Below are 25,602 nucleotides of genomic sequence, written 5' to 3' on the forward strand. Positions count from 1 at the left end.
TAATGTTTTCACTTATCACTGTATATTTATTTAAACTATATTGCACAAAATATATACAACAATGCACAAATGGCGGACTTAATGCCAAATGGCATTCTCTACCAGTCAACCATAGGGCCAAACAGAGATATCTACAATTGGTGCAGAGAGAGAAATATACCTATTGAGTAAATAAAAAAAAAAGCAGACTATACATATAAAGTACATAAATAAATAATATATATATAAACTACCACATATTTATATAATATATACTATAAATATCATAATGGTGGATATTATTCGAACTCTTGTTTTAACAAATGCAATGCAATGTTTTATATACAGAATAATTATTAAATTATAAGATAAAAATATGTATTTATTTTATTTGATGGAGTAGGTACCTATATACGTATACATACGGAACAATAAATAGCCATTTCATAGCGGGCGATGCTCAATCAAAGCCACTTAAGTTCGAAAACCAGGTAGTAAATAGGAAAGGGTGTCTACTATATAAAATCCGATTTTATTTATTTTTACTCGTTTTAAGGGTAGATAATATAAATGTGTCACTCCCATTACGGTATCGACTATTATTTACGGAGTTAGTCAATGTAGTCTTTACAAATAAGTACTTATAATAACAAAAAGACTTAACAACAACAAAAGCAATTATTCTTTCCGACGTAGAATAGCTTTAAGCTTTGCTTACACGTGAGGACAAAATAATTAAGTCTTTTGTTTTCCGCCCTGGATTTCTGGAGTTGAATAATTAAGAGTATTTTATACTAACAGATTTTTCCTAAAATTCTTTGATGGATATCGCGGTATGACATACGTGATAGGAATTTAGAAGTCAATTAACTTCGTTATTACTGATATCGGTGTAATTGATTTATGCATAAATGCCGCTTGATATGATACTATCGAAACCTTTATCTAAAGCAGGTTCTGCTGATACTGTAAAAAGACGGTAGGTACTCAATAATCTGAGGTTATTTTTAGGGGAAAAAGCTTTAATGAAAAAAAGACTAAGGTCCATAATTAGTTATGTTAATGTTTCCGTGTTTTTGTTGATATCAGAAAAAAATAGATTTATAGAAATATATAGTTAGTTTTCATTATATTTTAAGACCGTAAATGTTTTCCGGATAATCGTTAGGATGTTGAATGGATGACTTGTCTTATTTTCTTATTTTTGGTTTTCCATGCCTACTCGTATTTCTACTAATACAATTTATTACTATGTTACAAATTTTATTAATAATATATGACACGTATATTTATATATTTTATAATTCATTTCTAAACTCCAAACCCACGTGGGTAGGTACACGTCAAATAAAAGTTACCAAAACCGATACTGTAACTCATGTAAGACAAATACATATAAACATGTCAGAAACAAAAATCCTTATTGGCATTGAAACAAACAAGGCCATATAGTTTATCGCCTGTAAACAGCCCGTATTTCACAGCTATTGTGCTAAATAAAACAACATATAAGTAGTCCTAAGCCATTGGACAAATGTAGCGTTAAGGTCGTTTCAATGCCAGGGATCAACAGTGGTGACGTCGTGATTTTGCTCCATGCTTTCCTGTGGCTTCCTGTTAACTGTGACATTGAGGGAGAGGAGCTGCTGTATCGGCAGGCGAGGGGACAGGTTAACCATGCTAGCCCATTGGCCTGAGCACAGCTCGGGAAACTTTAGCTTCCTCAGGAAATGGCCCTCCAAATACCAGGGCGACACGCATGTAGGAGAGTAGTCCCATATTTTCATCTCGTTTAGCCGCACCCATCTGTAACGTAGGCAACGGAGTTTAACAAATGTACGTGGTCTCGTGTAAGTAAAATAGTTACGAGTACATTTAATCATTCGAAATTCGCACGATGAGTAATTACTTTCATCTTCATGAATTATGAAGATAGTATATTATGTAGTATTCGTCGAGAGAGTCGATTGCATGAATTCATTGTACTTATGTACGTCAAAAGATTAATTAACTAAGACAAGAAATAGCTAAACACATTATACTAATAAGGGCGATAAATAAGCGATAAGATTATTCAATTACAAATACAATTTAGAGTTGTGTTAACATGGACATGTGTGTTAATAAGATTTAATATGATTTTTGAGAATTAATCATTATTCGCATTGCGTCCTATTAAATTAAATATTTAGGTGTACACAAGGAAACTTAAAAGGTTGCTTATGCTTATTACCATTCCCAACATTTAATAGTCTGTATCTATAGGTATTAAGATAAAAGTAATCAAAATCTTCCCTCAAATGGCTCCTTAAGCCAGTTGAGGGTAGATGAAAATATTACATGATCAAATAATGTAGGTCGTAAGGTTATAAATAAGCCAGGTCGTTCAGTGACAGAATCCAGGCGGTTTTGTATATATTATGGTTGGTTAACCAATAAATGTTATAACTATCCGAAAATACAAATTATATGTGTACTTTTATTTAAGTATCTAAAGATTCCGGAAAATTGCGGGTCACTGGATGAGATTAGCTCAGGACCGGGACAAGTGGCGTACTCTTAGAGGATATAACCAACGGAGACGCCATGTCTAAAATTTTCGGTACAAAATAGTCTGCCGTTTTTTGCGGGGGAGGGGCACATCAAATGTATAGGTACGTCATGTCAGATAAACGTCAGTCCATACATATGGTTGACATGTGGTTGACCATTGGCCGCCTATTTTCGACAGAGGGGAACGCCTGTTAATGGCGGCTCCATTGTGGCGTACTAGAAGAGGGGCCTATGCTCAGCAGTGGGCGATAAAGGGCTGATATGATGATGATGATGATGATCTAAAGATACAGAGTATAGATACTTACGCCGATATATAAAGCGTGTGGCAGTCACAATGCCAAGGGTTGCCCGAAAGTTTTACGATTGCTAACTTTGGCATATAGTCCAACGTGCGGGACGGCAGAGATGGGAACATGTTTCCATCTAAGTATCTAGAATAAAATGGAAAATGTTTATTGCCAACCTCGTTATAAAATATAGCTAAAGCCTATTATAATAATTCTGTTGTTGGTTAAGCCTATATAGAAAATCGTATAAAATTATGACACGAAAAATTTCTCGGGTCAAGATTGAAAAAACCGCACAATATGTTATTTTCAAATTGCCAACAATTATGAAATACCCGATGATACCCGAATTATATAACCTCGAAAAATTATAAAGGGTTATATTTTAACAAATTGTATGCCTTTTGACTTGACATAATTTTTGATTTGATATAATTATGATCTTAAGTGGCCCTTTCTACGAACTTTCAGTGTAATTGAAAATTGTAAATGCTTAATAATAATTACTTACAATGTTGTGAGATTCTTTAACATCGAAAAAGTTTTGAAGTGTACTTCGTACAGTTTGTTCTCCGAAAGGATAAGAGAACCCAAGTTGTCTAACCCGTGAAAGCTTGTGATATTTAAAAAGCGCATCTTATTTTTGGATAAATCGAGCTTTTCGAGTTTAGAACAATTAGAAAATGTGTAGTCTGGTAGAACTGTCAGGGAGTTGCCTTTCAAATCCAAGTTTCTTAAATGCTTTAGATTTTCAAATTCCACACCAGTTAGCTGAAACAATATTTAATAAGATTCTTAAGCACAAGAGTAATTGTATAATTTGTTCGTAAAATGAAGTAGAGGTTTCCTCGGTTTATGTGTATTGTAACGCGTTTAATTAAGTTCTACCAACTTTCTAATTAATATTTAACAAAATAACTTTGCCTGTATTATTGTCAAGTATATCAGGGCATATAATAAAGTTCTTGTTGTTGCAATTGGAATATCATGACTACAAATATACAACACTTACGGCGCGATTAGGGAAGTGAATTAGAGTTTCACTAGATAATTTAAATAATAGCGTAAGCGCCAGCGACCATAAGGTAACTTTTGCCGTGGAAAGTCACATATCTTTACTTTTTCATATCTAGTGAATCTCTAAATCATTTCCCGAATGGCGCCGTTACTAGGGCCAATTTAGTATACCTATATTTTATAGGCACAGTAAACAAATTCGTAACCAGGAATCAAACTACTTTAAACAAGAGATAAATATTAAACATATAATTATAAGAATCTAACTTACGCTTTGTAAGTTATTATCCGACAAATCCAAGTAAACGAGACAGCTGAGCTTGCTAAACAACCGCTCCGGAATGTTCTCAAGATTGTTTTTGTCCAGCAGCAATGTCTCTAATGAAACGAGGCTCTCGAAAGCATTCTCAGTTATATTAACGATCCTGTTATCTGACAATTTCAAAATTACCAAGGTCCTCAGCAAAAACGTGCCGTTCTGGATTTGTTGTATTTTGTTATTTGATAAATCTAAGATGCGTAGCGACTCCAATCCTATAAAGCTGTCTGACGGTATATAAACGACTTGATTATTTGAGATATCGACGGTTTCTAGGTATGAGTTATTGGCAAATAACTTTTCAGGCAGCGTGTAGAGGAAGTTGTTCGATAGATCTACATGGAATAGTTTCTTAGTAGCTCGGAAAGTTTCGCTGTCAATTTCCTCTAGAAAGTTTCTTTGAAGTCGCCTGAAAAGAAAACACAAATTATTTTAAAACCAAAAATATTACTTTGCTAATCCGCGATAAGATAACGTGCTAGTCAATCAGTGCTAACCCGTTATACTTACTTGTGTATTTTTTACATGCAATAAATTATTGCATGGAGGGTGGGAACATTAATTTAATGTTCCCACCCTCCAGACTTCAATACTGGGTGATAATACTGATAATTGAATATTACGATAAATAATAAATATATATTTATATGTCTTATATAAGAGCCTCGGTAGAGAGTACCATTTTGTTCCATTTGGAGTTGAATGTATCCATGGGGTCCCAGCGCGCACAAGTTGTTCGAAGACGTAATTAGTGACCGGAGAGCTGGCGGGGCTACCTCGTACAACGTATCAGCATTGCGTTGCAGTGAGGAAAGGCCTCCAGCATCCTTGGTACAATACCTCAAGGGTCTATTTTAAATTTTAGTTAGTTATTAATTTCGTTTATATTAGACCGACCGCTTAAATGAGTCCTCGCCTGCGCGGTACGGGGGCGACGGGGTAGGACGACTGAGGGTAACATTCCATTTCCAACGACAGCAGCTGCACTACTGTCAATTTTACTATGGAAATTGACAATGACAGCGACGCGTTCAGTACCGGTAGTGCAGCTGCGGTTAGAAATGGAATGTTACCATAAGGGTGGCGGGGAAGGTGCGGGCGGCAGGCATACGTCGCCCGTCTATAGTAGTACCATTGTATAATATCTTGTATGTAAATAAATGATTTTTGTTAGAAAATACGATAAGAGATGTCGTTGACTGGGCCCATACTTACAGTATCCTCAGACTGACGAGAGAGTCAAAAATGCCGGCCGGCAGATACTCCACATGGTTATCAAACATGTCCAGTTCACTCAGCGATCTCATGCCTTTGAACGTTGTCTTGTGGAGCGTGCGCAGTTTATTCGTGCCCAGATCGCTGAAATGTAAAACAAGGTGCTTACCATTAAACGTAGGTATAGGGTGAATGCTATGTTTATTGGCCACTAGATAGTTATTGGCCACTCTCAACAAAAAGACTTATATTAGGTGTAGCCAATTACTATGGAGTGGCCGCATAGCAGTCATCCTTAGTTTCCTATTCATCATCATCATCTCAGCCATAAGACCTCCACTGCTGAACATAGGCCTCCCTCTTTAAGCCAGAGCACCGGGGGTCGCCGGAACCTCGCGGCCGTGGTTTTAATATTGTGCTGGGGGGTGGCTTGATGGGGGGTGAATGCCATAATCGCCACGCTTGGCAGGCGGGTTGGCGATCGCAGTGGAGTACACCGAATTTGAGGGACGCTGCTGCCCGTCCACGGGTGGTCTTGGACGTAGTTTAAGGACATACCCGGGTCCAGTTTCCTATTGTTAATCATTATTTTTAAAACATCGCAGTCGATCTGTGTACATCTACGAAGGAATTCAACGGTGAGTGGTGTCCTTGATCTACATTTTTAATTACTCGTAGGCTAGTTTGACTAGTTATATTCCGAACTCTAGTAAAAAACATATTGATTCCATATAGGGGAGGTAGAGGAGCACTGGACACTTTTTTAATTAAGTCGTAATAAAATTAGTCTCAAAATTACAAGGGTTTTTTCTAAACCCTGTCAAATGTCCCCAAGTCCATTGCGTTTAAATGTAGGCTTCATAACGTCTGATAACGTCTGATGAGACCGCCTGTTGTCTGCCTCTACATTTAATTAATTTTTCTTTTCTTTTGTGTATTTTTACTGAGGTGTGCCAATAAAGAGTACCTATTCTAGCTTCTATCTATCAAGTCCCCATGGGTCGCTTCGTCAGAGGGGGTTTTGTCGACTACGACGCCCTAATAATTGAATATGCCTTTAAATTGAAAACATATATACATAGGTGTATTATCAGAATGTGAGAGGACTTCGGACAAAGTTGCAAGTCGTTTCGTCAGAGGGGGTTTTGTCGACTACGACGCCCTAATAATTGAATATGCCTTTAAATTGAAAACATATATACATAGGTGTATTATCAGAATGTGAGAGGACTTCGGACAAAGTTGCAAGAATTCAATGCAGGACTGGCGTCGTCAAATGCCGATTTATTTGCAATAACTGAAACAGGATGCAATGAGTCTATTAATGATGCCGAAATAATACCGCCTGGTTATAAAATTCTACGATGCGATCGAGCGGACGGACGCAAACAAGGCGGAGTATTTCTCGTGGCCACACCGCGTATGGAGCTACGGGCTGTGCAGTTACCGGGTGACGTCATCGTGAGCGATCAGGTGTTCGAACTAGTTTGTGCAAATGTGTGTAAGCATAATAGGGTATTATTTCTGTGTTGTGTTGTTTACATCCCACCGAATAGTAAGGAAACTGATTACATGATACTATTTAGAATTATTGAACAATTATGTCTCGCACATAGTCGTGTAGTGGTTATCGGAGATTTTAACTTGTATTCTTGTGCTACATCTGTTACCGACTATTTTGAATATTTTCTGACATATTGTGGATTCATTCAGAGAAATGAAATATTAAATTGTAATAATCGTCAGCTCGATTTAGTATTAACTTCGTTAGGGGAATCCGTTATAGTGCGCGCTGCGTCGGAGGAACTGGTCCCGGTTGACTTGTACCATCCGCCACTAGAGGTGTTAGTTTCGTTGGGGGGAACTGCGGTGCGCGGGGGCGGGCAAGAGGCCGATAAGGATACCGATACAGATAGTCAGCACTGTCATCAAAAGTGGAATTTGGCTAAGGCCGACTATCCACGATTATACGCAGCATTAGCGTCTATTGACTGGACACCGATTTATAGATTAAATAATGCAGAAGAAAGTTTACAGTATTTTTATTCAAACGTAAATGCCGTTATTACCGACTGTGTACCTTAAAAAAACTAATAGACGTATTGCATCGAGGTACATCTATCCCGAATGGTATAACGCCGAAATAATTCAAGAAATAAAGTATAAAGCTTCTCTTCATAAAAAATATAAAGCTACCGGTTCCCGAGATAATTACCTAAAGTTCGCGGAAAGTAGGGCACGGGTTAAAACTATGATTCAATCAGCCTATTCACAGTATCAGGACCGTGTTCAAACACATTTAAAAGAGGACCCAAAAGCTTTTTGGAACTATGTTAAATCAAAAACTAAACATAGCAATACTCAAAAGCTGTCTAAGGATGGGGTAGTTATCGGTGGAAAAAGGGGTGCAAGTGAGTTCGCAAAGTTCTTTCAAAGCGTGTATAGTGACACTCCGGCTAAACTTAACGTAACCGCAGCGGTGACGGAGGCGGAATGCACGTTAAACTCGGCGCGCGTACATGTTAAAAAAATTTACATCTGGCTGATGTTATGCGTGCACTTGCAAACCTTAAACCGAAGCGGTCGGCCGGACCTGACGGCATCCCCGCGTTTATATTTAGAGATTGTCGTTATGTGTTAGGCGAACCGCTACTGCACGTTTACAATATATGCTTAGAGAAGGAAACTTTTCCAGACTTGTGGAAAACAACCCGTGTAGTTCCAGTTCCGAAAGGAGGGGGAAGTATAGGGGTTGAGGGATACAGGCCGGTCGCAGTCTTGTCTACCCCCGCTAAAGCATTTGAATCCGCGTTGCATAATATTATTTATAACCAATTGCGGGGTCAGCTGTCCGATGCGCAGCACGGTTTTCGGCCGGGTTGTAGTACAACTAGCAACTTGCTTAGTTACGTGGCCCAAATTATACCGGAAGTGGATAGTGGGGGGCAGGTTGACGCCGCTTATTTTGATTTCCGTAAAGCGTTTGATGTCGTTGATAATGATATGCTGCTAAGAAAATTAGCTGGCGTCGGCTTTACCCCTCATTTACTAAATTTTTTTACGAGTTACATGACTGACAGACGACAGTATGTTGAGTACGCGGGATTCAGGTCTGAGTCTTATGCTGTGAGATCTGGCGTAAGTCAAGGAAGTAACCTTGGTCCATTGGAATTTATAGTAATGGTCAATGACTTGCCTCAGGTTATCAAAAATTGGGCTTGCCTGCTTTTTGCGGATGATCTAAAGATATATTTACCTATTAAAAATATTTCGGATTGTGCTAAATTACAGAGTGACATAGATAGTGTAGTTTCATGGAGTAAAGCTAATAAGTTGTATTTTAATACGTCCAAATGCGTGACTATTACATTCACTCGAGCGCGAGGCCCCATTGTACATGACTACCAAATTGACTCGGAGATCTTAAATAGAGTGACAGAAGTTAAAGACTTGGGAGTTAAATTTACTGCTGATCTGAGGTTTAGGGATCATATCGTCAATATCTGTAAAAAAGCCTATAGAATGTTGGGTTTTGTGCTTCGGCGGTCCCATGGTTTTACAAATATTGGCGCTATTATCGCCTTATACAATGCATTAGTCCGCAGTGAGCTTGAGTGCAACGCAGTGATCTGGGCACCCCATGAAGCGAAATATAACTTAATGGTGGAGCGTATCCAGAACAAGTTTGTTCGTTTTTTGTACTGGCGGAAATACGGGGTATACCCTTTCTACCCCTTAATGTATCCGACTTTATTTGTGCTTGGCATGGTAGGGTACAACGAGCTACGGGTGCGCAGGGAACTATGCCTGGTAACATATATTTTTAAGCTACTCAGGGGCAAATTGTACAATAGTCAGGTATTAAGTTACGTGTGTGTCTATGTACCCGATAGGTATGTGTGGCGCCGGTGTCGGCCCCGACTGCTGGCCGAGCCGCGCGGGCGCACCAACCTGCTAGGGCTGGCGCCACTGACGCGCACTGTGCGGATCCTCAATATAATAGCGGAAAATATTGACATATTCTCATGTTCTTTGAATGAATTCACAATATCAGCATTGTATATATTATGTTATAGACGAAATGACATACTTTAGATTTTTTGTTAATAGTTACACTATTGTCTTAGGTTTACCTGTAAAAATAGTTGTAAGTGTGGAAATAAAAATAAAAATAAATATTATTTGTATGCGCCCTGCGTGCGTAACGCACAGCACTGGGTTTCAAATAAATTGAGGTTGGGAATACATTATGCAACCTCAACCTCAACATAAATAGGAATAAATACGAGTAGGTACATATAGCGAGTATTGGGTTTACACTAACAAACCAAGCATTTGTACTAAAAAACGGTGTCATTTGAACTACTGATGAAGACCAGAACGGGCCTCTTCATCTTCAACGACGTGTATTTCTCGTTTAGTGATATTTTTTTTCTTTGAGTTTTTTTTAAGTAAGCACCTAAGTTTTTAGTGAACATTTTTGTCAAGCTGATGATGGGGTTCCATGAGGAATTGTGGGAACTGAAATCAGGATGGATTAAAAATCAAACATTGAAACCTATTTATTCAAAGCGCGATTTGTCTTAAAGGACGAGTCCTTCATCCGAGCATCCAGGCCATAAATGTAAAAAAAAACAAAGCGATTTTTTTTTCAAATAGCGACGCTGCTTGGCACGTTTAAAGATGCTCTACATTCTTTTTATTACTTACATATTGACAAGATCCGACGGGACCAGTAGGTCACTTGTGAGTGTGGTGAGGCCGGCACGCCAGCAGTTTAGCGACCGTCGAGCCGCATCGCAACGGCACACGCTTTTCCCGCACTGCCGCCAGCGGGATTGAGAAACACTAATCGTCCATGCTGCAAACAATTGTGGCTTTCCATTAATGGGTCCTTATGCTTCATTTGCAATAAGGACCTTTCTATCAGAATTTCTGTTGGAATTTCAGATAAAAAGGACCTTATTGAATATAAATAATATATTTAATTAGGAGTTAATAACCACTTTTATTAATCAAGAAAATATAAATAGATTTTTTTACGGACCATAAATTAGTTCGAGAGTCTTAAAAATACAAGGCTATTGTGAAAAACCCAAACGGCTAAGAGTTCTTTTAGCTTTCAAAATGCATTATTTATTAGGAATCCTAATGAAGGAAAGTCTGCGTAACGAGCAAGAATATTTTTTTATATTTAAAGAAGTGGTTTTTAGGGTTCCCGTTTCCGTTCCCGAACGAGACTTAGTACCGTTTTTACCCTTTGGGTACGCCTAAAGGGTAAAAATGGGATTAAGTCTCCGCTGTCCGTCTGTCCGTCTGTCCATCTGTCCGTATATCCGTCTGTCCGTATATCCGTCTGTCCGTCCGTCCGTCCATCCGTCCGTCCGTCTGTCTGTCACCAGGGTGTATCTCATGAACCGTGATAGCTAGGCAGTTGAAATTTTCACAGATGATGTATTTCTGTTGCCGCTATAACAAAAAATACTAAAAACTGAATATAATAAATATTTAAGTGGGGCTCCCATACGACAAACGTGATTTGTTTTGCTGTTTTTTGCCGAATGGTACGGACCCTTGCGCGAGTCTGACTCGCACTTGACCGGTTTTTATTACATGTAAGTTTATTTGGGTCAAAGTTATAAAGGTTGAGGTCAGCCTCTAAGCAGTATTTGTCTTGTTATATTTATCAATCACAAGCGTCTGCCGCGCATGCGTCTGCATGGGATGATGATGGTAGTTGATAAAAACTATCCTAGATGTTGTCTTAAACTATCTCCATATAAATTTAATCTAAACCAGTTCAGAAAATTTAAGTGCACCTCTTCACACAAAAACAGAGAGACAGACGAAAAACAAAGTTACTTTCGCATTTATGATATAGTTTAGGTAAGGATTAAATATTTCTTAAAATACTTTTTTTAGATAACTTAGACCTATTGTCAGGTAACAACAAGGCGTGTAGGTACAAAAATAAATGCTTATCGCCTAAGTTAATTTTTCACCGACTTGAATAGAAAAAAAAAATTATATAGAAAATAAACGTCATATTCCCATAGAAATTAATCATTAATTATGACTTTGCCACACTTTGTCATTGCAAATGTCACGCAGAGTTAGCTTAGTCTATATAGTAGTTTTTAGTTCATGCATTAAATGTATAACAAGAGACCAAAAAAAGTCTGCAGCCGATTTGATAGCCCACGCAGTGCAAGTGTCATTTATACGTCATAATTTCATAGAAGTTTGACGTTTAAAATAGCACTTTCACTGCGTGGGCTATCAAATCCGCTGCAGACTATTATTAATGGACTGACTCTAAAAAAATGAGAACTAACTCGACTGTTCAATAGCGCGAAGTCGGCGGTCCAGCTGTCTCCACTGCAGGTCTTCGACGCAATTCCCGGGGCCTTTAGGATCCTGGCCCTGGGTGCCTCGACCCACCATGTCCAGTACTTCGCAGGCCGTTAAGGAACATTGGGCGTGAGTTAGCTGTAATACTGATCAAAAACGTTAAAAACAATTGAGTTAATAATTAAATATCTGGGAGAGAAAGATCTGGGAAGAAAACATATAAAAAGCTCAAAATTGCGCGTTTTCCCAGAGATAAAACCTAGCTAGATCCATTTGTCGCCCCCGAAAACCCCCATATATCAAATTTCATCGAAATCTTTAAAGCCGTTTCCGAGATCCCCGAAATATATATATAAATAAATGTGTAAATAAACAATAATATATATAGATAGATAAATATATTTTTAAGTTGTTTTAAACATTATAAATTAAGATTCTGGGTAGGCCAAAATAATGCTTCTGATAAAGATTTGACTAATACAAATCACCTTTGTGCAGCTAAGCCTTCAACCAGTAAATCTATAGACAAAATACAAGTGCTTTCTTGAGATATCTTTATAAAACTCCACTGATTGTGAAATATTAACGATGAAAAGTAACTTTTTGTTGGTCACCTCACCCCGGTCCTCCATAGGAAACTGACTGAGCGTTTTCTATTCATGTTGATGTAAAAAGGGTGCTGGGAATGTATTAATTTGGGACACGATAGCCTTAAACGAAAGGAGAAGCTGTCACTCACGCTCTTGAATAACGATGTTTTTCAGCTACCCTTTAAGAAACTTAGCCTATTTACACACTCCTAGAGAGTGTTTTACAAGCCGTTTATTTATTTTAGAATATTTGTGATATTAATTTGTAAACTGGAATAACCAAAAATTTTTGTCACCATTAAGAGGAAAGAGGACGGAAGTTTCTCTTTCTTTCTTCTTTCTGAGCCAAAGATAAGATTGTGTTTTTTTAATGAACGGGACCTGAGTTAAAAATGCACAAAGTATATCATTTTAGTTTGAGGCAAAAGATAACAAATAAAACTTTGTATAGCATTCCACATATTGAATAATTTTACGGTTTAGACTCACTTAATTGTTTTAATTATTCAATGTTAGTATGTCTCACAACAGTTTAAATTCAATCATTCCACATATTTTTAGGTACACATAAAACTAGTGCCTACGTCAAATCATGGGATTAGTTGTCAAGCGGACCCCAGGCTCCCATGAGCCGTGGCAAAATGCCGGGATAACGCCAGGAATAAGAAGAAGAGATTCCACACATTTTTAGGTATTCGGTTTATTTTCAGTAAACAGAGATTAATGGATCCGATTCATTTTCATGTCATTGACTTTCACTTAGTTTTTCTTCCTTTTGCTACGGTTTCCGATGAATATCAATTAGATTAGAACAAGGGGAATAATAATTAAAGTTCGTTTTTTTAGCATTAGAAATAAGGTCTTTTTATTGAAAAACACGTTTTAAAAATAAGTCACGTCAAATATGTAACAATTATGTATCTGATACGATCATTTATATTCTTCTGCTTTCATAAGTAATAGTTACCTACTGATTAAAAAAAAAACGTTTTTCAATTAAAAGACATTAAGAGCGCTTACCTTCTTTCTAATGCTAAAAAAAACGAACTATAAAGGTCGCACATATTTGGCAGTGACTTGTGGCTTATCGAATGTAAATTTAATATATTCAAATGAAATCTATGTCGTAGGTACCTATTTAAAGATGTCGTGTGCTCGCTCTAGTGGGCCGATTCTGTAGTAACAGTTTGATAAGATTTTATCTTATTTTGATACAACCTTCACTTGTGCTATGAGGTATCTCAATTGCATCAATACTTAAGGCAAGCGAGATGCCTAATGTGACGACTTTCATTATAAAAGATACGTGTTGGATTGTATTGAAATTTTGCACGAGGTATATGTATCTATTGCTTGTACGGCCCTATTCTAACTTTAACACTAGAGATCATTTAGAGATGAACAACATACGATATCGAGAAGATATAGTCATTTGTAAGTCAGATATGTCAAATTTGACGTTTCCGCGATTCTGGAGGTCCTCTTGAACGATTTCGACAAGTTATAACTTAGATATCCAAGTCACATCTAGTCGATATCTAATATAAATCTAGTTGATCTCTATATCGTCTCTAGATCTTGTGATTATCTCGTTTCCCGAATACGCGTGATAATTAGTTTATAATATAGATCCAGCTTATCAAACGAAATACAGCTAAAACAAGTTTTGTAGGAACTTGAATTCACTGTATTTTTTAGCTCTGGTATCTGAAGCTACATAGACTAATTACAGGCATAGATATATCTTATCCTATTAATTGCAAAGTTTCCGAGCAATCTAGCCAGTCGTTTTAAAATGAGAGTGTAACTGCGTTTGTATGGAGAACCGAGTTTGCTGCAGACTTTAATTTTAATGATATCATTTACAGAATATAAAATCTGAATTGATCACCAGAACTCAATTTCTCTAAATGGACGCATTGATTGATATATCATTACATTTCTATAATAATTCAATGTGGCTTTATGTAAAAATGGAAATGCGCCGTCTATATTATAATAATTGCGGGAACCTTTCAAATTTAGGTATAAAATACATAATTATGTCCAAAAGTAATAAATGTGAAAGTACTGTCTGTCTGTCTGTCACCAGGCTGTATCTCATGAACCGATAGAGGCAGTTCATATATTTTTGTTGCCGCAACCGCAACAAATACTAAAAACGTGATTTTTTTGCCATTTTTTGCGTAATGGTACGGAAACCTTCGTACGGGAGTCCGACTCGTACTTGGCTTGTTTTTTTTAAGTAGGATGATGCCTTAGGATAAGGTACATAATATTTTGCAGTACCATACCATTATTTCTGAGATTTTAAGGGATCTTGATATTTACTTGGAATTAATTAAATTTGGTAATCTTAATACTTGATGGAAACGAAAACAAACAAACCAACTGAGATTGTTTCAAATTCCAAACGATTACGATTTTAATCGTACCTACATAAAGGTTTTGGAATTAAATGGGACAAAACCCGTAGAAACGTTGTTAGTCCTAATATAATTTGAGATTGAAAACGTTAATAGAATTTTAAATTGATTGCGTATTTGCTAGTATATAATATTTCAGTAATAAATGCGCTTTTTTGCTAGGTAACTTTTGAAGTTTACAATAAAATTTTGAAGTTATATTCAGTTGGTGTATTTCAGAGGTTGAAAAGACAATTTTCCGAACCCATCTGAGGTCTTACTCGGTATTGTCTTTTCAATAAGCACAAACATTATGTAAAGATCAGGATACCAACAAGAATTTGTTGAGGTGACAAATTCGAGCGTATATTAAGCCCCCCTCCCCCCCAAATTTTACATCAAAAATCTTGGTGGCTCCACTTCTTAAATCCATCCTTGCTTCCTTAGGACCAATCCTGCCATAAGCAAATCCTTTGTTCACGAAACACCTTATCAAATACGGGACAAAGGTGACTATATACGATTCTCAAGCAAATGAAAACGCGCAAAGCAATAACAACAATAAATTAACCTCATTACATTACCAGCGGTTAAATTTGGAAGGCTGATTATAGGGCAATTAAACTGGATTTACCAGAATGTTTATGAAATTCGATTCAGTAAATACGATAAAAGATTTGGCTTGAATTCTGAAAAGTTAAAGGAAGATTTATGTCTCGTTTTGTTTAACAAGCTGCGTTGTTATTCCCTTCGTTTATCGAGCGCATTGCTACGGGAAATTTGGCAGGTCTGGGGTGAAACTAATCCTCAAATTATCATCAGGAAGATAAAGTACGCTTGAAAGTTAAAAATTATTCCTAACCCTACTTATTCGATTTCTGTAACGCAAATACACTTAATTTTTAACACGCTTTTATTAGGTTGACCTGTATGTAACTATGTAATGGAATCTAAGGTAACTAATTTAACCATCTTCCAAGGATCGTAGCGTCATGAAAATTGGCAACTGTATGTAGTTCTGATGACAATACAATAATATGGTACTGTCCAACTGATCTGAAGATGCAGCCGGAAGATATGAACTGGAACTTCATGATGGAACATCGTATCATAGCTGTGTTTAGATTTGTTAGAAAATTCTTGTAATGAACTTTAACCATGATTAGGTTTCAAGGTCTGACGATGAAGCCGGAAGATAGGCACTGGCATTCCATGATGGAATTTCGTATCATACTCATGTTTGCACTTGTGAGAAAGGTCGCGTAATGGACTTTGAACACGAAGCGTGTTTTTCTAGTGTTTTAACACTTCAATTATTTCTCTTACCATGAGTGTTCCGCGGCCGTAGTCGCTAGAGTTTGCGTAAACTACTTACTCGTACTGATATACTCGTACTTATTAGTGCGAGAGATATGCACTGCGAGTAATTTAGCCCATGGTAACAGTATAAAGATCACGTAGACGAGATCGCGTCGAGTTGATGCTCTCGATAACGATGGAATTTAATGAGCTGTGCGCTTTGATTGATGATGCTGATGTCGAAGCCAAAGGAAGTATACTCGTAATATCATTTACTCCGATCCGGCGTAAGACCACCTAATTTTAACTCAATAGGTATTGAATTTACTGGTCTTTTGTTCTTATGAATTTTAGTTAAGTACTACATAACACACTGTCTCCTTAAATTATGTAAGGACCGAATAAGAAATTAAAAACGGACTATGACAAAACTATGAAAATATGCCTGAAAACGGAACACATTCTAATAATGAAAACTGCGAGTAGATACGTAAAATTAATTGTGAATGATATAATCGGATATACTTAAATTAAATAACATTGATTATTCAGTAAATAGTTTGACTATTTTCCAGCGATCAGTGAGCAAATTATGCGGCACGTTATTAATTTAGGTATAAAATAAATACAATTTATGCATTTACAATAACTACCATTATATATTTTGAAACTATAGATAATTGCTTATTATAACTATTTTAGTTATTAGTAGTTAACTGCGGTTAATATTTGTTCTTTACATTTTTGATTTTAAAAATTTATAGCCAAAATCCGGAATTAAGAGAGGGTCCAGATCTGGACACTGGAGGTATTAATCATTTTTTTCCTTCATACACAACATTTATTTCGGATTATAGTTTAAATAGTACTAGATACTTTAAACAACACAAATATTGACAGCACACGCAGTGCAAGTCTCATTTATTCGTCATAATTTTTACACCTAAAAACAAATTAGAACACAATTTACAATATTTTAATAGAAAGTTATTTTATTCTGAGACCAAAACTCATTATATTTTAATAGGTGCTTACGACCTATTCGAGTAAGTAATAGCTATTCGTGTTAATTAGGTGAACAATAGTCCTGCTAATAAAATTTCCCAAGTAATTTCGCTTAATGAGGTGAGCGTGCAGGTACTGGTATTTTATAACTCCAGATTGAATCTTAATGGGCTTTTTAAAATGTAATTTACCCTGTTCAGCAATTAACTGACCTGTTTTCGTTTGTCAAGGGTAGGTTTCATGTTAATTGTTCATTTAATTTGAATTATTATAGTGACTATTTTGAGCAGCAGCGGAAATGAGAAACAATTATAATATTTCCGAAATACCAAAAAACTTCAATAAGGTAAGTACCCCTATTAACGAGGGGGTTAAGCAACTTTTACAAAGACAGCCAAAAATGAAACATAAGCTGGCTCTGTATGGACAATGACATATTTTTTTATGATAGTTTGTATATCGAAATGTATATTTCATTCGTTTTTGGACTTGTTTTGGCCAGTTATATAGAAAAAAATAATTATTAAACCTAAAACGTCGAAATCGCCTATTACCGTGGTAATTGATCATTGCTACCCAAATACCGCGGATAAGGGTTCCTTTTTACGAGGGTAAATAAACCCATCGCATTTTTAGTTCCTACTTATATCTATTTGACAATAGTAGTTAAATAAATAGTAGGTATAATATTTAATCAGATTTCCAATCATAAGATTCAATTAATTTTTTTTTTGGTTTTTCTATAAGGAAAAATAAGAGAATTTTTAGTAAAACATAATTATGAAAATGATTTCCTTTGAGTCTACTTACACCTACTAACTACCCTTAGATAATAATATATATGTGGTCGTATCAAAAATGCATCCTGTATATAAGTATTTACATAATACAATATTAAATAAATAAATATAAGGCGATATTTTACACAGATCGACATGGCCCCAAACTATGCAAAGCTTCTACTATGGATACTAGGCGACGATATACATACTTATATATAGATAAATAGAAATTTACAAAATAAAAATAATAATTCAGCCTATATACGTCCCACTGCTGGGCATATTTATATACCTACATAGAAATCACCCATGACTTAGGAAGAAATATCTGCGTTCATCACACAAATATATGCCCATCAACATCAAATTGATCCAATAATACAAGATATGTGAAATCAAATATTAAAATAAATTAATTCTGGATGTACTGCATCCATTATTAATAACACATATTTAAACCAAACATAATTTTAAATTAATTAAAAACGAAACTTAAATATAAACTAAATATGTATAAAATAAACAACCTACTGAAACCCGTCCCGGGCTGCCCCCGACGCAAAGGTGCCCATCACGCTCGCTGCGTTACCGCGTTGGATTGTGATTGTATGTTGGTGTATTATATGTTCTAATTAAAATAATAGAATAGGTTTTATAATAATTATATTATGAACCTATTTATTTCCTACCAAAGTTGTAGGTGAGTCGGTATTGGGTTCCCATACATCTTATTACCGATTGATGTCTTTTGTAACCATCGCTAAACGGTTTAATTCACATTATTGTAAAACTCATTTACGAGCAATAAAAATAGATAAAGATCGTGTATATTTTGAACACAATCAAAATGGAAGATACTACATATTACGAAACATTGTAGGGTACATCGCCAATTATTAGCCAGTTTTCAATTACTGGCCACCTATACTAAAATGAATTCTGTGTATAGGTGAATAGAACTCATTTTTGTAAGAGGCGGCCAGTTATTGAACGAGTGGGTTGTGGATAAATTTCAGTTACTGGCCATTTTCCTTATACTGAAAATGAGTTTTATTTATCTGTAAATAGAATTCATTTTTGGAATAGGTGGCCAGTAATTGAAAACTGGCTAATAATTGGATTTTCGTACCTTATATACTAAAATGAACTTTGTTCACCTATAAATAGAAATCAAATTAAGTGGCCAGTAATTGGGGGGTGGCTAGTAATTGGCGATGTACCCTATAAAAGAAACTTGACAGCCATTCTTTTGTTTTTATATCAATATTTAAACAAGATTCTCATATAATGGTTTCTAAGGAAACCTCCAGTTAAGTGCTTAAAACTGTAGTCAAAATTAAGAGTTCTTGAATAGATTTCATACCACGTTAATAGCTCTTTAGCTTTATAGATGGTTAAATATTTCAATAAAATCAACAGTTAAGGAAATATGTATTTACATATGAATATATAACCCTTCGAACTTAAAATACCGTTTCCGCTATTACCTCGAAATTAGGAACCACACCAAAAAATGGAACTCAACACCGAGGTTTTTAATTTCCTGTTTTTTACTATTGGTAAGCAAATATTTACAAATTGAGGATTAGGGAACCATAAATATCATAATTAAGAATTGATATAAAGTCTTAATCTTTCTATAATATTCACCATTACTATGAAAATCACTGAATAAAATACGCGTTTGCTTACTTGAGGTGTTGCGCGTCAGTATGGAGCATTCAAATCCTGCGCCCCCGATGAGTTAGTTTACGGTTTTTGAATTGTTTACTTTGTGTTTCTTTACTAGTGCTATACTTATTCGACAGTCTATAGAGAAGGCTTTATTTGTGTGTACTTCAATTTAAAAATGGTCAATAGGCTTTCGTATAAAACGCTTTTTTGTACATACCGCGGTAATCACTGCCGATTTTAATGGGCTCGTTAATAGGGGTCCTACCTTAGAAACTCCAAAATCATTCTGCCAAGTGCACCACACACTTTGAGATTTTTGTATGTTTATCTACGCACATATCATTAACGCTCTAAAATGCATTCAGAAACCATAGGAAATGACCAGCATTATGACAACCAATTTTACTATGAGTACTTTCTTATCTGTGGTAGTAGGTAAAATCGGTACTTTAAAGTTATAACTTTATAGATTTTTGTAAGGTTATGAGTTTAAATTTGGAACAGCTGTCAAAATTCAAGGGGGTGTCTATTCTAGTATCCATAGATATTAAAACAATTATCGATACGAAACGTCAATTCAGTATATTTTTTTAATATAAACCGTACGACATTTTATCTCGAGTGACATGAGAATAGGGACTTCATTCGTTTGTCTATGAATTTAAAAAAAAACTACAGATGCGTGACATGTGTGAAAAAAGTTTTCATTTACCGCCATTTGACGTACAGTTTATCTTTTAATTAGTTTTAGGTATAAAATTAATTTGTATTGTTGTTTCTAATTAAGTTTTAAGCAAAAGTTTCATATAAAATGAGTGATAAAAAGATATTTAAGGAGACGGCACCTCTCAAATCTGCGAGTTCCGCCAGAGAGCAACGAATAACGACTTTCCCGAATGAAGGTTGAGGGAGGCGATGGCTGAGATACGCGTCATACTCGTTGTTTAAGCAACAGATTTCATCAGCGCATCGCGCTGATCCACGCAGATCAATCTAGGGCATAAGCCAGCAGAAACATATTGTCTTAGTTGCACTTTACACGGATGGAATACAAATAAGATTCACATATGTGTGCTATAGGTAAAGTTGTGTATATAAAGAAATGTAAATTGTAAATAAATCAGATACCAATTGTCCGTTGGTGTTTCACTACCTCCATACCCAAAAACCTCTGCTTGCTCAGGGCGACACTCTGAGAGTAGAGGCTCCCATCCACCACCTTTTTACAGGAACCCTTGCTGTGGCATAAGACTCCTTCAGCCTTAATCGATCGTTTGAGCCTGGGCGATCGGCAGCAAGTATCCATCCACCACCTTGATCCCCCCCCGTAGGGAATCCGTCTGTGACCGATAGGTCTCCCGGTACAGACATCCTTAGGATCCCTTGCTATCGCCTCCCACCTTATTTTATGCAGTCTGTGCAGGCACATGCAACGCCTGAGTACCATTTGATTCCATATCATTTCAGTCCACTTAGTAATCCAGGTACTCGGCCTTAGCGTGTGGCTGTACACTCGTGAACGGGTGCAGTTTGTGGAGACTGGTCTGTTTAAGCTAAAACGAGCTATTATACTTAGTAACTTAATTTTTATTAACTAATTACAGTGAGACGCCTCATTCTGTTCTCGTAAGTTTCTTTTCTCTTAATGAATGTATTAATTATACAGGATATTGACTCTTGGAGACCCTATACATCTCTAAGGATAACTTGATAAACTATATAATCTTATAGTTCTGACACCTAGAGACATTTACACCTCTAAATATTATAGATTTTTTTTGTGTGTTTTTTTATCTGTATTTTGTATGTAATTCGACATTAAGAGACCATATATATCTCTTAGTAATTGTAATACGTTAGATTGAATTGTTAGTTTTATTTTATAAAATTGTTGATGTTATTATTTTTGCTTTTGTGTAAATTCAATGTTGACGTGTAAAAGTGCCCTTGTGGCCTATTTGCTGAATAAATGTTGATGTTGATGTTGATGGATGTCGACTGAAATATGAGGTTAGTGAATATATAAAAGAAGGTAATTATATGTGTGTAGATAAAGTAGTGTATGTAACTGTACATAATTAGGCATTAAAACACTCGTGTGATCCTTTTAAGAAACTCACTTCGTTCGTTTCTTAAACCCACACTCGTGTTTTAATGCCTTTCATTATGTAGCAGTCACATAAACTACTATTACGCCACTTTACGCTTGACTGGTATTTAAATTTTATTTGTTACTTCGCTTTATAATCAATTTACCATATTAAAATGTTTGATATTTATATATTTTACCATTCTAAAGAAACAGCTAAAACTTATAAAAACTACGTTGCCTCTACATATGCAAAAAATACATTTCGTGTCGATCCACTCGATCACTTACGATAACACTAAGTTAGAAGGTTCCATCGAATCCCTTTTAGAATGAATTTAAAAATAGAATAGAATGAATTTAAAATATAGTGAATAGAAGTCTCCCGATAAAAATAAGTTACTGGTACTTCCCGAAGAGTGGCCAAAAATAAACGTAGAATATACCGAGTTTAAAGGAAATGTGGAGGACATGCATCATAGCATTGTGGGCTACATGTCGCAAACCAATACGTTTTTCCTGTATGCCGGGCCCGTAGGCCACGTTTTACGAGGGCATGTAGCACTCTCCCGGGAAAAAGAAGAATTTCACACGGTGCCTCAGAATGAAAGATTAATGCCCGTATAATCTGCCTGTACCTCCCTTTTTTCTCCATCGGTTTTATCCAGAAAGGAATTAAGAGTCCTAATTGATGAGTTGTTAGGGAATTAAGAGGTACTCTGTTTACTTTGGAAATTTATTTAACTGGGAATATGGGTGAGTGTTCGACCTAAATAAACTTTTCATGATGTATTTCTACCTCAATGACATTAAGTTTGAAAAGTACCTAGGCTAGCACTGTGTAAGTAGGTACCTACTTATTAATTGTTAAGCCTTTATTTACTTCTCGTACTTATATCAGCTTATTTGTAGGTACATAAGTACATGTATTTTATAACTTGCAGTACGCAGGCGTATACTCTGCCTACCTGCGTTCAGTACTTGTCGAAATAAAAAAACCACGGGATAACGATCTGCAAACAAGTACCTTCCAATTAAAATGTTAATTACACTTTTCGTCACGTAAAACACGAGCCTATTAATCATCTTATGTAAATATTTACTACTATAATATATAGGTAGTTTTATACTATAATTTGTCATCAAAAACACCTGAAATACATTAATTACTCGTATTAATACATAGTTAATTAAGTTAGTAACACACGATTAACCTAAATTAAAACTTAAGTTTACATAACACCTAGATACTTTGTATGTACAGCCAGCCAAGAAAGTGGTCTACCACTTTCTTGGCTGACCGTACCTACCTAAATTATTTGCCGTCGTAATAAAAATTGTCCGTAGGAAAACATTGTAATTAGTAGTTTCTAAAAATGTCCCATCTGTATAGATGATATACAGGACAGGTAGGTATATAGGAGCTTTATATATAGTTAATTAACATGTTTTGTTTAGTATACAATTTCTCACAAAATCGGTATACAAGAAAAACAAAGCGATTAATGGCGTTTAATCGTCTTGATTTCAGTTTTCGACAAAAATACTTTCGCATACCATCGACACTCGCAACGCCAGAGTTGTAATTGCGTTACCGGCCTTTTAGATACGTGTACGCTCTTTTCTTGAAAGTTTGAAGGTCATATCGGTCTACGGTATAGTACATTATATACATGTCGGCGGCCAATCGTAAGATCGGGCAGATCGTAATGTTCCTGTGTATTGTCTTGAGGACAGTCACATTAAACCAATATATAGGTAAGATAGGTTCGTTAGGTTGCTTCAGATGCCCCAAGGGCAAACTGCCCAGTAATAGGAGCCCCGCGTAGCGGGGCTCCGTCGACTCAGGGAACGAGTCAAAGATTTTCACGTTTCACGATATGCCTGATGTTACGATCGGACACCGACATACATATACGGTAACAAAATTGCCTGAAATTTGACATAAAAGCAGCTTGTAAACTTAATTTTTAACCGTCAGTTTATTTTGATATTTTAAATTACCAAAATAAATAGGTGACCTATTTAAAATATATAAAAGTATTTATTAACTATTTACCTTCAACAAACACGAAGTATGAAACAAATAATAGTACACGTTGTTTCATTATGAGTTTATGACCACTGCACTGACCACATAGATTAACTACCATTCCCTTTGCCGACTTTTGTTATGTGGACACTATGCAACAGTGAACCATTTGGATTATTATACATTTAGAGCATATTCTATATAAGTACTTAACATATAATAATGTCATATTGTATTCTTAAATTTAAGATTTTATTAAATGTGTCACGGAACCGGTGAAGAAAATTTGTAAACGTTTAGTTTAGGTTTCTTTTTTACGTTTTACGCATTTCTTGACCGGTTCGTCAAGAGAAATAACTTTGGGCCCGATTCGGATTTTGAAATATACATCTATTAGATATCTTTTAGACATCACCAAGATACGATAACGATATGTTTAAGATCTAACCTGTCAAATTTGACATTTGCGCGATTCTGGAGATACTCTTGAACGATTTCCACAGGATATGACTTAGAGATCCAATTCACATCTAATAGATATCTTACTTATCTAGCGTAAAAGTGACATTGGTTGCCCGAATTGCGCTGCAAAAGTGAACTAGTTGATATCTAAACTATAACGTATCTAGAATGGATCTAGTACGTGTCGTCTCTTGTGAATATCTTGAAGTTCGAATACGGCAGTTTATCTATTCCAAAACATATAAGAGGTTACCTACTTGTTATTTTATCTACCTATTCCTATTCATTCAGCTTGAAACGATTGTTTTAATTCGATCTATGTAATATTTGTTATATTTAAAGAAAAAATACTAATAGAGATATGTACCTACCTAATGCTTAGGTATTAGTTTTAGTTTTGTAGGTAGTTTTAAGTTTAGGCTACTTTTTATTCTAAGTTTGTTATTAATATTGTAAATATATCTGTGGTTGATATCAAAATAAAAAATAATGCTTGCCATAATGAATATATAACCAGGAAGTGGCTTATTTAAAATTGGGCATTTTGCTTTTGCCTAAGTTGTTAAAGATACAAAGTTTATCTTCACTTATTCACTGAAAACACAAAAAAATTATGAGCCTGAGAAAAAGATTCCTCTTTCGTAATAGTAATATAGTGTCCCTGTTCAATACTTAAATCTTCTTAGCAAATTTTATTCTAAGTAAGAAATCTCAAACTAGAGCCATTCAATCAATTAAAAGTTTTAAGATGCTTAGGTTCAACTTAGAAATACCAAGGATAGTACGTTGTTATTGGGAGCAGCTGCTTTAGTGAAAATGCTTTTAGTTTTAGCGTTATTTGTTATCTGTTCGACATTTAAATAAGGCCTTTGTTTTTCTAGGTAGTTTTTGCTTGCGTGTCGGTAAGTACTTTTATACCGTTTTATTGGTGGAGCTATTTTCGTTAATTGTAGGTCTAAGTGGCATGTATGTAAGCTTATTGCACCAAAGTAGGCCCTGTTCTTAACCTTTTGGACGCCAATGTCCAACGCCAAAGATGGATTAATCGGTCAAAGACCATAGAGCAACATAGACCTACGTGTATAAGTTCAATTTCAGTTTTGGCACTTCGGTGACGTGGCCTCCGAGTGACAGCTTTTGTGTTTGGCACGGCGTCGAAAAAATTAAGCTCGCCTACTTTCAAAATTTCATACTTTTATAAGTGCAACCTACGATATGACGAAATGTGAAACCTACGATGACCATGCATACGACATGCATATGCCTTACATGAAAACTCTTTTAACAACAAAACACTAAAGACAAACTAACTACTAACCTGACGAATTCAGTCATCAATTTACTGAACGCGCAATCTCTCTCGTAATAATTTCCCTAGTTGAGTTTTTTTGTTAAATTGCAGCTCTATATTATATAACGCCATCTACAATCTATTGATGTACAATTACCCAATTAAACAAATGGATGACGTCCGCCACTCAGCAGACAGCCGAATAGGCGGGGGGTGGGGGGCCTTGTTTGGCAACCGAATCGTCGACAA

General features: G+C 35.9%; 1 protein-coding gene across 1 annotated transcript; it reads right to left on the reverse strand.

Annotated features, from left to right (window-relative positions):
• Window positions 1-1,512: 1,512 nt before the first annotated feature.
• On the reverse strand, window positions 1,513-23,673 carry LOC134666339 (carboxypeptidase N subunit 2-like). Its single transcript, XM_063523486.1, has 8 exons — window positions 23,628-23,673; window positions 11,709-11,870; window positions 10,084-10,234; window positions 5,374-5,517; window positions 4,111-4,567; window positions 3,334-3,593; window positions 2,841-2,966; window positions 1,513-1,785 (listed from the first exon to the last, which is right to left on the reverse strand). Exons 2-8 carry the CDS (start codon window positions 11,815-11,817, stop codon window positions 1,533-1,535), a joined length of 1,500 nt encoding a protein of 499 aa, XP_063379556.1. The 5' UTR covers window positions 11,818-11,870; window positions 23,628-23,673; the 3' UTR covers window positions 1,513-1,532.
• Window positions 23,674-25,602: the final 1,929 nt, after the last annotated feature.

The sequence above is a fragment of the Cydia fagiglandana genome, chromosome 7 (genome assembly GCF_963556715.1).
Source record: "Cydia fagiglandana chromosome 7, ilCydFagi1.1, whole genome shotgun sequence".
NCBI classification, from domain to species: Eukaryota; Metazoa; Arthropoda; class Insecta; order Lepidoptera; family Tortricidae; genus Cydia; species Cydia fagiglandana.

Coding starts and splice junctions, on each gene's coding strand:
- LOC134666339 (XM_063523486.1), bottom strand. CDS start 11,817: ATGGTGGGTCGAGGCACCCAGGGCCAGGATCCTAAAGGCCCCGGGAAT. Junction 5,518..10,083: donor CCGTCGGATCTTGTCAATAT/GTAAGTAATAAA, acceptor TTTACATTTCAG/CGATCTGGGCACGAATAAAC. Junction 3,594..4,110: donor CGGATAATAACTTACAAAGC/GTAAGTTAGATT, acceptor ATATTGTTTCAG/CTAACTGGTGTGGAATTTGA.